Genomic DNA, 17,328 nt, shown 5'->3' on the forward strand with positions numbered 1-17,328 from the left:
TCTGAAAAATTGAAACCTTAAAGGAGGGAATATAATTTTTTAAAATTTAATCATGAAGAAAAATTATTAATTTTTTAAACTAATAAGAGAAAATAATATAAATTTTTAAAGTTTAATAATAAAATAATAATTTTATTTTTATTTCAAATAAATTTTTTTAATATAAATTAATTTATAGACGAGAGTTTAAGTTTTTAAAATATTATAGATATATTTAGGTATGGACTAAAATCTGGGTGGGAAATAGTCCTTTGACCTCTAAAGTGCAATAAAAACGGACAACATCTGTACCGCAACTATGAGCTCTTTTTTAACCACCCTTGGACGGTCTGATATAAGCTTTTGGAAAATAGGCTGCAGGAGAGAGACCATTCACGAGTTCCACAGGGTTTGATAGAATAGACAACACCTTTATTCAAAAATCACTGCGGAAATTTTCGTCTAATCTGCAGAAGCAAGTGTTTACACGTTTCTTTGATAATGCTGTAGTAAAAGACATGGCAGTTGTCCGCAAGGAGAACTTTAGCGGAAAAGAAAGAAAATTCCGTAAGAATATGAGTTCTAGAAGGGTGAGACGGAATACCCTATTTTTTGTCTCCAGAGGGATTGTTAATTTTTGTCCTCGGCTTGTTTCTGTTACGAGGATGACAATAATTATCCGTCTTCTACTAATTTGAAGAAATTCTTTTCTTGTTTTCGTATCTTTTAAACATAATATAAATATATTAAAATTAAAATCAATTCTCAATTTCAAATATTACAAATAATATATGTTAATTACGATAATATATACAACAAAAAATAAAAATAAATTAAAAAAATTATAAATGAACTAAAATTATAAAAATACGTTAGTATTTATAAAAAAATATAATAATATAAAGGGGCAAAAACGGAGCACGCTAGAGAGGGAATATATGTATCTCCGTCCTCGATTGTAAAAATATTTTTTGTCTCTATTATTATTTCAATTTCTATTAGAAATTTTCTATCTTTTAGGATCAGGGCAGGGTGGAGACTTTAAATTTAGATTGAAATTAATATCTCTATCCATAAAAAAAGTACTAAGATTAAATTATTGACTTACTTAATATAATAATTATAAAGCTAGTTATTAAAGTTAAAATTTTACTTATTTAATATGATTATTCAATCTCAAAAAAAAAAAGTCCGAGTTAAATAAAGTTTCTTTATAAAAAAAAAAAAGGCATGACAGTCACAATGGAATTTTACTTCTTTACAACCAACCTCATAGGTATTACACTTGTTAATGTGAGGAAAATATTATAATTTGATTTTCAACTTGTAGTTAATGTGATCATATCAGAGCAGTTTTATGAAAACTGAGTCTTTGGACAGATTTTTTAACAAAGTGTACACTAATAATCAATGATATGTAAAAATTGGTATTTATTCCACTTTAATTATGTGCTAATGGGTGGAAATGAAAATAAAAAAAGTTATTTGTAACCCCACACACTTTTAAATATATAATTGATGTTATAGTTTCAAAATTCAGATCAGATCTACTGATTAAATCGTCAATCGTTAACCAATCTAATTTAGATTTATATAAAACTGAGTTTGATTCAATCAACGTAAAAGTTTATTTTTGTTTAAAAGATCCATTGTGAAAACTTAAACTTAAAGGTTTAATTATTATATTTGAATATATATATCATTAAACTAGGTATATTTTAATATTACATAAGTCAAATTATATAATTACTAATACATTAAACAAAATTTTTTTAAATATTATGTTTGAATAATTAATCGGTTTAACCACCGATTAATCAATTTAACCAAAGGTTGGACTAGAGAGTCCTCTCCATTGAATCGATGTTTGATCCGATTTTAAAAATATTGATTGATGTGTCATCATATAATTAAATAATTTCAGATTAAAAATAAAATAATATCAAATTATATGATGATATATCAACTATACACTCGATTGTGTATTTAAAAGTGTTTACACGTCGCATTGTTCCATTTGTTAATGTTTAAGGATTAAGTTCCATAATTAATCTATGTATACACACTTTTAATATATAATTTGTATCCATAGAATGACATCTCATCATGTGATTAAATAATTTTAAATTACAAATAAAATAATACTCATATTATCTGCGTATCTAAATTTTATATATATATATATATAAAATATTATTTTTCAGTTCCAATCCTTTCATCCTTGGTTGACTATGTAAAAAATTAGGAGTGTTTCCGGTTAACCCAAATAATCGATAGAATGTCTAAATAAATGAATTTCGATGTGATTGATTGTGTTAATATTTTATTAACTAAAATTAAAAATTATCCTAAAAATAAATTAATTGAAATATTATATGTATAAATTATTATTATTATATTGAATAAAATTAACAAAAATATGAATAATTATTTTATCTTAAAAGTTTAACCATGATAAATTTATAATACAATTTAGATTATTATAATAAAATTTTATCTTAAAAGATATACAGTAAATGATTTGATATAATAAAATAATTTTAAATATTTAATTTTATATAAATAAAAAAATATATGTTTGAGTTCATCTCGATTTAAATGGGCTGGAACAAACCTTGACTGCGGCAACAACCAGACAAATGGTAAACTGTATAGATTGCAGATAAGGTCCAAAATAGACAAATTGGAGAAAAAGCAATAATTAATAGCGATGAAAGGAAGCAAATAGTGATGGTATGTGTTAGGTGAGAAATCAAAGAGAAAAAGGATGAGCCTCCATCTTTTTAACTTACCACCTAGCTAAGCTTCCTTGAATTTCCACTGCTTTCTTTCTTCCTTGTCTCTGGAAAAACATTGAAACCCACGCGTATTATATTAAAAAGGCCAAATAACTATTTCCCACCCAAGTTTAAGTGCGATCGACAAATACACCTGTGTGGTCTGAAAAATTGAAAATTTCACCCATCCATTAAAAATCTCAATTAAAATTAAGGGTAAAATTACCTTTTAACCAAAAAACTAAAGTTTTATTTCTTTGGCCCTCTCACTTAAAAATCTCACAATTCAACCCCCATCTGAAGTTTGAACAATCAAAATTCCCCCCTAGGGTTTGCAAAACAAGGTTGGAATCTTTGGAGATGACCATCTCTGGTGGCGTTGGCTCTCCCTCCTAGCTCAACTCTCTTTGCTGACCACTTTCCAGCCACCGGTGTAGGCTATTTCCTTTGACGAAGACAAAATCGTCCTCGTTCGAGATAAAAACAATCCACGAAATCGATTTCGTCTTCGTTAAAGGATATAGTCTACGCTGGTGGTTGTGAAGTGATTGACAGAGAGAGTTGAACCCGGATAGAGAGCCAACGCCATCGGAGATAACCATCTCCGATGATTCTGACCTTGATTTGCAAACCCTAGGAGAAAATTTTTAATTTTTCAAACTTTAGGTGGGGGTTGAATTGTGATTTTCAAGTTGAGGGGGGGGGGGAATATAACAAAACTTTATATATTTTTTTATTAAATAATAATTTTATCTCTAAGCATAATTGTGATTTTTAACGGATAGATAAGATTTTAGATTTTTTAAACTTTATTAGTATGTCTTGAGAATAACACTTAAACTTGGGGGGTGAAATAGCGCTTTGACCTATTAAAAATATCTTTTGGAAATACAATGGAAACTTCCTCCAAGAAAAACTTCCACCATTTTACAATAAAAAAATAGCAAATAAAATTCCAACCTTGCTTTTCTCTCCTCTTATCTCGACCTTTATTAGCTTTGAAACTTGAAAAGAAGACTAAAGTGGGTTTTTAAAAACCCTATTCAAACTGACCTGTAGAGCAAATCGAGCTTTAAATACAGTGATGATATTTATTTATTAGATTATATATATCAAAAAATTAATTTTAAAATGTTATTAAAAAAGACTTAAATTTATAATTTGGTTGAACGTAGGCTGAGACTAAAGTGGGGTCGTTTGTTTATTTCTCCCTTGTTTTATTATTTTTGTTATGTTTCTCAAAATTTCCAGAACCAACATCGCTTTCTTCTCTTCCTTTTATAGTTGTCTCGTACAAGAAATAATAAAGAGAAAGCTATTTTTGTGAGAAAGTTATGGTCTTGGCCCTGTATAAACCAGGCTCATCCGAAAAACTTTTTCCGGTGATTGCTCATGGCGGAAGGTAGGAGCAACCGCCTCACTAATCTCGTTCTCTCTAGGATTTTCCTTTCTGGGTTTTACTGTTGGGACTGGGAATTCTTGACTGCTCTCTTGCTCTTTAGTTCTTATTCTTCTTCCATCTAAACAAAAATACCCCATACGTAGGTTGTTGTTTTCAGTTGAAAATTTTTTCTTTAGGTTTTGCTTTTGGCTTGATCTTCTTGGGGGTTGTTGAAGGGTAAATCGGGGATTGAAAAATATGGCGCACAGGTCGGTGCCGGCGCCGTTTCTGTTGAAGACGTATCAGTTGGTGGATGATCCCACGACGGACGATGTGATCTCGTGGAATGAAAGTGGCAACACCTTCGTCGTCTGGAAAACTGCTGATTTTGCAAGGGATTTGCTTCCTAATTACTTCAAGCACAACAATTTCTCTAGCTTTGTTCGCCAACTCAATACCTATGTAAGTTACATCTACCATTTCCTCCAAATTTTTTTGGAAAAAAATTCAATAAAATTGCGTGCTCCTTTTTAGTACATAATTCTTATATAAACGTCGGAATATCATATAGATAAATGTAATTTTTTCTTATTTTTTAGGTAAAAATTTTATATAAAATTATGTTTATACTTTTTGAACTAATAATTATATAATTTAGGTAGGTAAATGATTGTGTTATTTTATGAATATATAAGTTTAAAATAAAAATAAAAAAATATTTAATTTTAATTATATATAATATTAATTATTTTAAATATATATTTTATATAAAAATAATATATTATTATATAATTAAATAATTTTAAATTTTGGAAGTTATCATAGTTAATCTAATGATGATAAATTAAAAAAAATTGCAAAGGCATGGATAATAAAATTGCGATTTTCAGTACAGTAAAATACACTTCTATTTCTTGGTATAGCTTGTGGTCAAATTTTGGGTGAGGGGTAAAATAGTAATTTAAAATATAAAACAAATTAATTTCTTTCTGGGGAATAAAATCCGATCCGCGTGTAATTCTTTCTTTTTTGATTGAGAGCATGGAATCTCAGAGTTCTTCTCTTCCTCTCCATTCTTTTTCCTGTAACGGTTTCCGCCATACAGCTCTTATCTATATTCACCATTTTCTTTACATTTCATTGGAGCTTTAAACCTTTTTAAACGTAATCAACTTGATATTCTTCTTCTTCTTTTTTTTTTTTTTTCTGATTAATGAATATTAATTGTATGAACCTTTGAAATATTGTCATATTCCAAATAGTAAATTTTCGATTTTACCGGTTGAATTTTTATAGGGATTTCGAAAAATTGTTGTGGACAAATGGGAATTCGCCAACGATAATTTCCGGCGAGGGCAGAAAGAGCTGCTAACGGAAATCCATCGCCGGAAAACGGCGCCACCACCAGCGACACAAACTGCGGGGAAAGGAGCTGCTGCGAAGGCCAATTCGGGGTCAAATTCTGGCGAGGATCTGGGGTCGACGTCAACTTCATCTTCGGATTCGAAGAGCCCGGGATCGGGATCGATTGACACCGCGAAGGTCGCCGATCTTACTGATGAGAACGCGAAGCTGAAAAAGGACAACGAGATGCTGAGCACGGAGCTAGCGCAGGCGAAGAAGCAGTGCGACGAGCTGATAGGGTTTTTGACAAAATGTGTTAAAGTGGGGCCTGATCAGATCAATCGCATCATCCGGCAAGGAAGCTGTGGGTCCACCTGTGATGGAGGATTCGTAAGTGATGATGATGAAGAAAGTTGTGGAAAGTTGAAGCTATTTGGGGTTTGGTTAAAAGGCGATGGAAAGAAGCGTGGTCGTGAGGAGGGTAGTATTGCCTGTGCTGGGTCACATGACATGAAGAACGTGGAGCTTCATGCGCCGTTCATGAAGAGCAGCAAAGTTTGTAACTGACCAATCGATCAATCAGGACGATTGAAAAAATGCGGTGCGTAGTGTAAGGATTGTGCGCGTCTCTGCAGGTGATTTACTATGGAAGAAAAGGAAACATCTTATTAAAAGTTTGTTTAGATGCCTTGTAATATTGTTTTTTTTTTTTTTTAAATTTTATGGGTGCAAGAAATTTAGGTAAGTGGAGATCAAAGGCAAATGGATCTCTACGAAGGGGAGTCCACCCTTATTAAATGGATAACGTTAGAAAATATGCACGTGTAGGATTTGCTTCCAATAATATAAACGATACTGTATGATTGTTACCTTTTAAACCAAATACTTTAATGCTTTACACATTATAATGGATCTTTGATGAAGATGAAAGGAGAGAGAAGGGAAAAAGACCAATAAGGGAGAAGAAGAGATATAGGAAAGTTGGTCAACAATTGGAAAAGAGATGATCGTGAGAGAGAAGGAGAAAAAACAGTTATTTTTAAAATTTTAGATAAAAGATTATTAGATTTTTAAATTAAGAAAAAAAATATGGTAAAATTTTAATTATTTTCAAATATTTTTTATTAAATAATAATTTTATTTTTAACTCTAATTAAAAATGTTAACAAAATAATATATTTTTACATTTTTTAAATTTTAGATATGAAAATTTGAGAATATACTAAACAGAATAAGTTTGTTGACCACTTAGAAATCATCAAACTTATTGGACATTAAAGGGGAAAGCTTCATTTTCCTTTGCCTTTATCACAAAAATGTAATCTTTCCTTACAGATATTTTTTTTTCTTTTAAAATTTTAATTATGGTAAAACCCTTTTTTGTTTATTTTTTTTAATTATTATGAGCAACACTGGATTTTGGAAATACTAGTCTAAATCACGTGTGAACTAATTAGGAACAAAATATTATTTATTTTGGTCTTTTTACTAATTTTCTTGGGAAAATGATTTTTCTCCAAGAGTGTGAAAATTCGGTCTTTCATGAAACCTTGGGTAGGAGATGGGGATTTGGCCATAAAACATTAAGACCACACCGAACAGTTTTAACACGTCCAAAGACTAAAAGAATAGAAAACGCGGCGTTTTGAGTTGTGCGTCGTGCTGTCAAATAAACTGGACACTGATGAGCAGGACAAGACTCAGAAGGAAACGTATGGCTGTAAACATATGCCACTCTTTACCTTCTCAGCTTTGTTCTTCCATTTCTACTCGTAGAGTTTTAGCTCCAAAGTCCTCAAAGGCTCTCATAACTTGCTCAGCCAAACCACTATCCTCTCACATGGAATCACGAGGAAAGTTTCTGGAATTCCCTTACGTTTCTGCGCCGATCAGAACTCTCATGATTGATCTCGTATCGACGGTCGAAAATCGCCTTGGCTCGCAGCTGCTTCCTTGCACTCTACCACCTAATGTACAGTATTACGAGAACCAGAGTGGTAACGCCCAAGCCTCTATGCACATCAGATCAGGCCTCGACTCCTCTTCGGTAAATTCTGTTTCTACTGTTTGTTCAAAATCCCCTTGGTTACATGATACATAAGAAATTTATCACATATTATGTTAATCGTCACAATTGATCGTTTTTCTCACAAGTTAGAAGGCTTTTCTAAGAATCAAGCTGAGATTTTGTAAAAATATCTCCACATTTGGAAATTGTTATTTAGCTTGATTTATTTTGAGCTTGAGTTTTGTGTTTCATCATTCACTTCTTTTATTTCCCCTTTTTGATATTGAATATGGGTTGAATGTGTTTGGAGTAATATATGGTGTTGGTAGCTCAACTCTTTTCAAATTAATTTTTTATGCTGGCTTTGGAGTTTCAGCTGAACTCCCCTCTATGTTCCTGTGATTGCTTTGGTGGTAGTTTAATTGAGGAAAGAATGTACTCTAAATTGGTTGCCAAAATGAAAGTAAGAAATCAAGGTCAATTGGCTGGATTAATTAGACTTAACTTCTTTCAGAGAATTGAACTGGAACCAGTAATTTTGCCATATTGATACCAAAAATATTAAGGCCAAAATTGTTTGTTGGGTTCTGATTGCAAGTTGAAACTTGTATGATGCGGTTTCTGGGTCTAAATTTTAGCATAATTTACTTGTATGTCAGATTGATTTCATTCTGGGAAGTTGGATACACTGTGAGTTGCCAACAGGAGCATTGAACATATCAAGCCTTTCAACCTATTTAAACTCTTCTACTGATGCGCCAAATTTCTTAATTGAGCTTATACAGAGTAGCCCTACATCTTTAGTCCTCATCCTTGATTTGCCCCCTCGAAAGGATCTTGTTCTAGACCCGGACTACCTTCACACCTTCTATGAAAGCACAAAGCTGGACACATATCGACAAATGCTTGAGAAAGTCCCTGAGGTTAGACCATACTACTCACCAACACTCTACATACGCTGTGCTGTCTCTCCAACAGCAGTTATGGTGCGCATAGAAACAGAGTCAGAAGAATCAGCACGCATTGAGGAAATTGTAACAAGTTATGTGGATCCTATTGCTAAGGAACTGCTGGGAATATGGTTGAATCAGTGTGCTTGTGGTGAAAGAGAAGTTGGGGAGACAGAGAGAGCTTATTTGGAAGAGAGGGATAGGGTAAATAGGAGCAAGACCATTGAGATTGATCTGGTGTCAAGCTTCCCAAGGTTATTTGGGCAAGAAGTAGCAGATCGGGTAGTAGGAGAACTACGGAAGGTTTATAATATAGGCACATGAGGTGCCTAGGAGAACTACGGAAGGTTTAGGAGATTACTTTCCTAAATTATATGAAGAAGGATGGATTGTTTGATGTGGCGAATTAGATTTCATTGTGTTTCATTCGTGTCTTTAAAAAGAATTGGAAATTTCTTGTTTGTAAGTTGTAACCGTAGTGATATAATAAAACATGGGCCTGAATGAATAGTATTTTTCTTGGATCAAAATCTGCATTTAGTTTTTAAATGATTTCATATGAACTAATGCAACAAAGATCAAGGTAAAAACAAACACCAAAGAAAAATGAAAAGATGAAATATGCTTGTTTAAGTGCCGATTGATATCATACAACAGTGAATTGTGTCAGGCTGTTTGTAGTATGGCCTGCCAATTGGTAGGTCTTGTGGATTGTGTTAGCCTGCATGCATTAAAAGGTCCATGGCACACTGTCTTCTTGGACCTTTATTAGGGTCGGCTCGTATGCTTTTGTAGACCAACTTGTCATTATATATGTATTTTAATTTAAAAAATTTTTAATTTAAAATTATTTTTTTAAATTTTATTGTTTTTCTGTTAGTTATATCGGGTCAACCCATAATTTTGAGGGATTATGCCAAAATTGAGGGAGCTGATTGTGTCATAAGCTGATTTAACTTCTTTGACATTTCTACTTGATATGTTGTAGATATAGCGAATCTATCAACTTCGACTTCTCCGGTCCATTGGACAACATAATCAATAACAAAGCCTCTTAATTATAGGCTTTTAAGTTTTTTGCAAATTTAAATAATAAATAATTTTCTTTTATGTACCTTTTAATAATTAACAATTATAATCACTATGTATGCGTGTGTGTGACACACACACATACACACACAAAATTGAGTTATAAGTACCTTGTTAGTGAAATTTTTGTCATCCACTGAATTATGTAAGTCCAAGTTTTGTGCAAGTCTCATATTATAATAGTAGTGACGAAGATCCGATAAAAGATCTTGATGTTTGATGTTTATTGTCTAATGGGATGTGATATAAGTAGATCTAAGAGAAAATAAAAAAGATAAAAAAATTTTAATTTGGTTTAACCTATTGATGGGAAAACCTATGTCTACAATACAGTAATTAGTTGGTGTTTACAAAATATTTTGAAAAAGATGTGTAAAAGACGCGGTGATTAGCTAGATGACTTGCCTATGTGTTTATGTCTCTATCCAAGTAAATTTTTCTCTCTTTTCTTGTATTGGTCTTACCGAGGAGAAGTTATATTCAAATAGGAATAGTTAGAAGTTCTTAATTCAAATATAGTTATGAGAATTTATTTCTATTTTAATTGAATTGAAATAGAATATTTACATGAACAAAAACATCTTAATTGGAAAGGAGAATATAGCTTTCACTTTTCGACATGACAATAGAAAAATGCTTTTGTAGATATTGAGTTGTTTTATTACTAAATAGAAATCTTCTCGTTACCTTGAGATGGAAGGTCTATCTGCATTACTTGATGTATAGTGAACATGAGGTGTACTTAATCTCCAGTTGCTAATCATAATTACTCGGACGGGTTCTCTTGAAGTAATGATTCTTTCTTGGGGAGGTATTTTATGGGCAAAAAAATATCATATAATAATTATTCTAGGGTTTTATAATGTAAGGGGGACTTTAAAAAAATTCTATCGTTGTTTGCTTCAATCGATGCCATGTGAAAATTATGAAACCTTCATGATAGAGACATTTTAGTTGGTATAATCATGACTCTATACGTTTTAAGTAGTATATTAATCTTGTTATTCCACTTTTCTATAAAATATGATTGGTAGTACTTTATTTGTATCACAAGATGACCGACACGTGTCTAGGGGTTGTATTAAACAACTAGGATTGGTCTATATTTTGCCTATGTATTTAAAATGGAGAGTGGTTGACTTAAGTATTTCATATTTTAAACATTTCCGAGCCTGTTGATATTCTAAGAATTACATTTTTTGTTGGTAGATTGAAAAAATATCTTTAATGGTTAGTAAGATAGTGAGTTGTTGACTTTTGAGAGTTTTTTGTTGTAAGTAAACTAACTAGTTTTGTTTTTCTCTGTAGGTGTGAGACAACATAGTGTACTTCTATGTGTGGTGGAAAAGGGGAGTTCAAAGCTTGACTCCTCTTTAGAAGGAGATGACATGGAAACATTTTGCAACCTAACGGTTTTTCTAATGTGGGTGTGTTAAATGATCTTATTTAAGTTTATTGTGTTATAGAGAGGACTTAATGCTCGAGTCTTGCCTCATCTTCCATTCCAAGTTCTTGCAAAAGTTCTATAAGGAAGGGACACTTGTGTTTTTGGTGCAAAGGTCAAGATAAAGTTGGAGAAATCATTTAGGAAGAGACTTTGAGATGTTTCTCAAGGGCTTGACATTCTTATGGAGCCCAACTATATATGTGATTGCAGTGTCGAGGTAAAATGTTGTACTCTTGAAATCATTATTGATTAAGTCTTAATAGTCCTGACTGACTTGTCTATGGTTGTAACTGTAACGTATGTCTCATCTTTCTCTCAGGAAGAAATCCGACCCTTCTAAGAGGAGAACAAAAGAGCTTGGTTGGAACTAATAGTCATAAGAGAGAGCTCATGTAAGCAAGGTTAAGGTTGTTACTAATGGCAATTCATCTTGAATGATCAAGGATGGCTCCAAAAGTCACAGTCTGTAAGATCCACTTCTAGTGGAGGGAGGCTAGGGACAATAGATTTTCTTTGTTAGACAACCTCTATTCGAGATGTTCCCTCGGGAAAAGGGTTCTTCTTGGGTATTTTGTTGCAATGGATGAATCCGTATGTGGAATTGGACAAGTTTAAAAGAAAGAAAGTCAAGAACAAATTGCATACAAGGGTATATAAGTAATTTAACGTAAGATATCAATATTAAGATTTAAAAATCAATTTTTGAGCCTACTTTTATTTTTCTCAATGTTTTTATCCTATCATTTAAAGTAATTTATTGAAAAATCCTACCTGTGGGATGAGAAAGTGTGTGGAAAATGTTGTTTTGCCTACAAACTTTTGTAATGTGTATAGATAACAAATAATATTATGTACATAATTTTATGTATATCACTATAACCCTTAATCATGTAATTGGATAATTAAAAATTAAAAATAAAATAATACATAATCATATAATAATGCGTTGTTATTTATGTATAAAGTAATGCACGATAAATAATTGACAGCACCACGATCCATTTTGAAAAATTCTTTTCCAGTTTTACCCCCCATATTTCGTATAAAACTTATGCCGAAAAATTGAAGTTGGTGAGTTTTAGTCCAGCATTCGGGTTCTTTTTCTGAGAGGACATCTGTAAAACGCGTCGCGATCTCATCGACCCAAACAATGGTGCGTTCTTTTCATGCTAAACTCAAATGGTGATTTACATTTTAAGGATGAGTCTCAGAATTCACTTTTTAGTTCTCTGAATCTTCTTTCTTTCTTACTGTTGTAATTATTATTTATCTTCTTATAGTTTAGTTCGTAATGTTCATTAAATTGGGCTTTTGTTTCATGTTTTTTCTTTTGATTATTGATTCTATTGAAAACCCTAATTAAATCTTGTGAAAATTATGATCTGAGGATTTGAAAAATTTCTGCTATTGAATGATTGATTAGCGCTTGGTTTTTAAATCACAATTATCAGTATCTTATAATATACGATATGTATTATATAATACGAAATAAGTGAAAAATGATGCGTTTCCTAAGATATATCAAATTAGAATGATAAAATAGATATATTGTATGTATCATACAGTATAATACATATTATTAATATAGATCGATATATCTTTTTAGAAAAAATGAAAATATAATAAAAGTGTATATGAGGAATTTTAAAATTTCAGAAGTGTTTTTGATATTTTTTAAAATTATGATGTTTTTATTAGAATTTTTTATTATTTTATTAATATTTTATTATATTATTTTTTAAAACGTGTATCTTATGATACGATACATGGTACAAAAAATTTGGTTTTTGATACACAATATAATACAATTCGATTATCATGTTTTAAATAGTTTACTAAGCATATATCTTAGTTCTTTTAGTTTCTTAAAGTTTCATGGGTTGGTTGTAAAAGCATAAATCAACTAAGTTGAGTTCTTTGTTATTTGGCACATCTGTTTATAATGGATTCTTTAGAATTGTGTTCTATTATTATTATTTTGTTGGGGAATTGTTTTTTATGCTTGAACAGATGATGTTGCTTATTCTTGCGATATTTTTGGGAAGTCTTACATTCTATGATAGAATTCGGGATTGTGGAGATTATAGAATTAGTCAAATTTATGGAGGATTTTTATCTTTGTGTTTATATATATTTATTGGGCATATGAAATATTTTCAAAATACTTTTATTAATCAAATTGATGGCTTACTTCAGTCTTGCTGTCTGAATTCCAGTAAAAGTTGGATTTTTTTCTTTTAACTTTTCATATTGTTTTGTTCTGATGAATTTCCATTTACCATCCCAGACAAGTGTTTATACAGGGTTATCTAGGAAAGATAAACCAAGAGGCCGTCCACATGAGTTACCACATCAGAAGAAGCAAGAGATTAAGGAAGCATTTGAGCTGTTTGACACTGATGGCTCAGGTATGAAATAACTTATGATTATTGTGTCTCTCTTAAATATGTAGGTAACTTATTAAGTTTTCATTCTGATTGTTTTGTCCAGGCACTATTGATGCCAAAGAGCTGAATGTTGCCATGAGGTGTGTATATACTATAGAATATATGCTTAGAATTTTTAAAGCTGACTAGTTATGAAATAGTAGAACTAAAGTTTTCTCATGGCAGGGCTCTTGGTTTTGAGATGAATGAAGAGGTAGTTTCTATACCATCAATTATTTTCTGGTTTAACTGTACATCTGTCCAATAAGACCTCTGGTCATTTTGGCATAATCATGGAGATTTGTTCTTGTGTTTAGAATTGTAGCCTACCAACTTCTTGCTTGACTAACATAATAATTTTCTGTGCCATTGCAGCAAATCAATCAAATGATTGCATCTGTTGACAAGGATGGCAGTGGTGCAATTGAATTTGATGAATTTGTGCAAATGATGACAGCTAAGATTGGTGAAAGAGACTCCAAGGAAGAGCTCATGAAAGCATTTTACATCATTGACCAAGATAACAATGTGAAGTTTCGTTAGTTTAGACCTTGGATTCCCACTTTTTATATAATTACTGATTCTTCTATTTGGCATGCAGGGAAAGATATCAGTTGAAGACATTAGGCGGATTGCAAAGGATCTGGGTGAGAACTTCACTGAACGAGAGATAAATGAGATGGTTGAGGAAGCAGACAAAGACCGTAAGTTAGCCTCATCTTTTTAACCATTACTCCTGTGATTTTTGCTTTCAACTTTATCTCCAATGACCTGGCTGACTATGATTGTACTTCTTCATTTTTTGCCAAATAAGATGTTGGGTTTCCTTTTTATCTATTTAATGTGCTCTTAAGAGACTTAGTTAACTTTGTGCAATCTGGCCAATTGGGAAGAGTTGCCTCTGGGTCGAATCAAAGGGACATGACACTGCCCAAAGTGCTTCTAGATGTCAAAAGCAACTTGCGAAATTAACTGTCATACAGGTTGAGATACAAAGTTGTAATCCCAACTTTTTATGTAGCTTGTTTTTGAAATTAGAGAAGTCCTTACTTGCATTTGTAGTTGCACTGCATTGTGAGGATAGAGAAAACTTGGGAGAGTCTTAGAAAGCCATGCATCCTTTTGTCAACTGGTTTGGTATCTTTTAGCAGCATAGGACGTACTAGATAGCAGAAGCAGTTCCTATAAAGCACTCCTGAATTCACTCGTACAGATTCTCTAGTTAGAAATGCCTAAGTTGTGGCCAGTGGCCTTGCATGTGCCATAACTTATTCACTTGAATTGTATCTGAATGAGATGCCGGTTCATAGTTTGGGAATTGTTGGCCAAAGCCTACTCAACCATTTGCTACTGGAAATTCTGTGTTTTGTAGCCTCTCAGGTTATCTCACTTGGTGGCAAAATCCTGGACAGCATATTCTGATTTATTTGCTAGATCTTATGAACTTGGAAATATATATATGTTGTGCTTTGGTCGTACTAGTATATTGCTTACAATGGATATGATTTTGGCAAAATACGTAGATGATGGAGAGGTGAGCGTTGATGAGTTTATGAGGATGATGAGGACAACTACATAGAGGTACTAAAGCTCTGCAGAATGTTGAGAAAGGATCATGCTGTAGCTGTAGTATATTTGTCTAAATTAAAAAATATATATATTGTGCTCTAGACAAATAATGTTCATTTTTTATAGTGGTTTGATTTTAAGTCTGTAGCAAATTATTTATTACTAATTATAATGGTTGGAGTTGGACATTATTAAAGTGTCACCTAACAAAAAAAAATACCAATAAAACTATATATATATATTTTTTAATATATAATTAGATATATAAATAATGTATTATAATGTGATTAGATAATATTAAATTAATGATAAAATAATATTTAATCATCTGATCATACATTATTTATGTATTTAATTATGTACACAAAAGTATGTGTATATAATATTTCTCTGAAGAGCAATACTATGTGTACCTATTTTGGATACACAAATGTATACACACTCATATATGTCATCATATGATTGGTTATTGTTTTATTCTTAATTCAAAATCATTTAATCACATGATGATATATATAAATGTGTACATATTTGTGTATCTAAAATAGATACACATAGTTTTATTGTTCTCTGAAAATATAAAATATCACGAGAGCTACTTTTGTCATGCAAGAAGGTGTATAAGAAACTCTAATGTCAATATAATGGTTGACGAAGCCTTGGTACAGCTTACCATGAAAGATCATCCCCTCATCATTCTTATAAATAACAAAAAGTTCATAATTAATTTATATTAAACCAATGAGTACATATTTGATGAATCTTGAAGGCTTGTAAACTATTTTTCTGCTTTTCAATCGGAATATTGATGTAACCAAATGTAGAAATCGTTAAAGAAGAAAGTTTTTTTGTTATACTCCTTTTTCATCTCATTTTTTTTTTTTGATAATGAAAAATTTTATTTGAGTCAGACTGTTTATTTGAGGCTGAATCAATCACATAAAATATGTAAAATCTTACGTTAGAGTCTGAAATTAAAATATCGAAAGAAAGATTTGAGTTTATATGCTCTGATATAAAACTCTTCCATTGCTACTCAAACTATTCTTGGGGGTTTTATGTCGTTTCTTTACAAATCATTAACCTTTATTTTTATCATGGAAACACTCAATACAATCCATGAAACACTCTTCATTGAATTTTATTCCTCTGTTGGAACACTGATTCAACACTTGAAGGCTTTGAATATTGAAATCTCTCCTCACCGTCCACGGCCTTAAAAAAAAAAAAAAAAAAAAAACTCTCTTGGAGAATTTTTCAAGCCTTGTTTTCATCTGGGTGCTCCAGGTCTACCTCTCTCTGCATTTTAAACCATCAAACAGCCATGCATGTCCTTCGCAGAATTTAAATGTCAGAAATGTTTACAATTATGGAGAATATGAAGATTTGTTATGTCTCTACATGAAATGAAGAGTTTCGGGTTGCTCAACTCACATTTCCTTTTGCATACAGCCATGCTCTGGCAACAGGTTTGAAGCCTAATGTGAGGACTTTGGCAAGTGTAATTCCTATGTGCATCCTTTTGCGTTTGTTTTATTTTGGTAAATCTCTTCATGGCCTTATTATTAAACCTGGATAAATGTGTGATTTGCCCTGCTTTGATTTCAGTGTATAGCCGCTGATTTTGATTTATCTACTGCTATGAAATTGTTTGATTCTGTGGTGGAAAAGAATGTTACAGCTTGGAATGCCCTGATATCTGCTTGTACACAAAGCAAAAGGTTTTTCTTTTTCAAAAGCTTTTGAGATGCTTGTATATTCTTAATAGTATTTCTAAAAGGCTTACCACATTCAGTAGGCATGTTGTGAAATTGTAATTTATAAACATTCTTGCTTTTTGGGTTTGAAATAGAATTAAATTTGAGTTAAATTAATTCGAGTTTAACTCAATTTGAAATTTGAGAAAACTTGAACTCGAATCGAAATAATTTTTTTATAATAATGTTACCTTTATAAATTGAAATCGATGGACTAACGTTTAACTGAGCTAAAAAATCATATGTCCAAGGTAAGTACTTATTCTATGAAAAAAATAAAAAAAATGATAATATATTAAAACGAACTAAGCCTCCAGGTTCACTAGTTTGAGCAAGTTCGATTTGAAATAACCAACTCCTCTAAACAGTTAATGAAGAGTCATGAAGCCGTTTAAGTGAGTGGTTCTCCATTCATTCCTTCAATTTCATCGTTAATGAAATAATGTATAAAAGCTTTAAATCTCATTCAACATCTTTTTCAGAAAATCGGATCTCTTGAAACTCTTGATATTCAAGATTGTATGCAGCAGCAAATTTAACTTGCAATGATGGGAGATTAGTTTTTATATTTTGCAAATTATCAATTTTAACTCTATCATTT

The 17,328-nt window shown here is 31.6% G+C and overlaps 2 protein-coding genes across 3 annotated transcripts; both read left to right on the top strand.

The window, feature by feature from the left end:
* The first annotated feature begins 3,996 nt into the window (after window positions 1-3,996).
* On the top strand, window positions 3,997-6,359 carry LOC123207126 (heat shock factor protein HSF24-like). The gene is made up of 2 exons (XM_044624389.1): window positions 3,997-4,599; window positions 5,434-6,359. The coding sequence occupies exons 1-2, from the start codon at window positions 4,396-4,398 to the stop codon at window positions 6,046-6,048; spliced, it is 819 nt and encodes a 272-aa protein (XP_044480324.1). The 5' UTR covers window positions 3,997-4,395; the 3' UTR covers window positions 6,049-6,359.
* A 725-nt stretch (window positions 6,360-7,084) lies between these two features.
* Window positions 7,085-15,161, top strand: LOC123207127 (caltractin-like). Of its 2 annotated transcripts, XM_044624391.1 has the most exons (8): window positions 7,085-7,528; window positions 8,149-8,724; window positions 13,263-13,383; window positions 13,466-13,502; window positions 13,588-13,615; window positions 13,777-13,929; window positions 14,003-14,105; window positions 14,925-15,161. In XM_044624391.1, exons 1-8 carry the CDS (start codon window positions 7,166-7,168, stop codon window positions 14,978-14,980), a joined length of 1,437 nt encoding a protein of 478 aa, XP_044480326.1. In that variant the 5' UTR covers window positions 7,085-7,165; the 3' UTR covers window positions 14,981-15,161. The 2 variants fall into 2 exon arrangements, with proteins under 2 accessions (XP_044480326.1, XP_044480325.1); XM_044624390.1 differs by lacking the exons at window positions 7,085-7,528; window positions 8,149-8,724 and adding an exon at window positions 12,022-12,128.
* The last annotated feature ends 2,167 nt before the right edge of the window (window positions 15,162-17,328 follow it).

This window comes from Mangifera indica, unplaced genomic scaffold (assembly GCF_011075055.1).
Source record: "Mangifera indica cultivar Alphonso unplaced genomic scaffold, CATAS_Mindica_2.1 Un_0060, whole genome shotgun sequence".
Taxonomy (NCBI): domain Eukaryota; kingdom Viridiplantae; phylum Streptophyta; class Magnoliopsida; order Sapindales; family Anacardiaceae; genus Mangifera; species Mangifera indica.

What these genes read in the sequence shown, in the direction of transcription:
- LOC123207126 (XM_044624389.1), top strand. Translation starts at nt 4,396, where the DNA reads ATGGCGCACAGGTCGGTGCCGGCGCCGTTTCTGTTGAAGACGTATCAG. An exon ending in TTCGCCAACTCAATACCTAT is followed by an intron (nt 4,600 to 5,433) that starts GTAAGTTACATC and finishes GAATTTTTATAG; the next exon opens with GGATTTCGAAAAATTGTTGT.
- LOC123207127 (XM_044624391.1), top strand. Translation starts at nt 7,166, where the DNA reads ATGAGCAGGACAAGACTCAGAAGGAAACGTATGGCTGTAAACATATGC. An exon ending in GTTTGACACTGATGGCTCAG is followed by an intron (nt 13,384 to 13,465) that starts GTATGAAATAAC and finishes TGTTTTGTCCAG; the next exon opens with GCACTATTGATGCCAAAGAG. An exon ending in GAGCTGAATGTTGCCATGAG is followed by an intron (nt 13,503 to 13,587) that starts GTGTGTATATAC and finishes TTCTCATGGCAG; the next exon opens with GGCTCTTGGTTTTGAGATGA.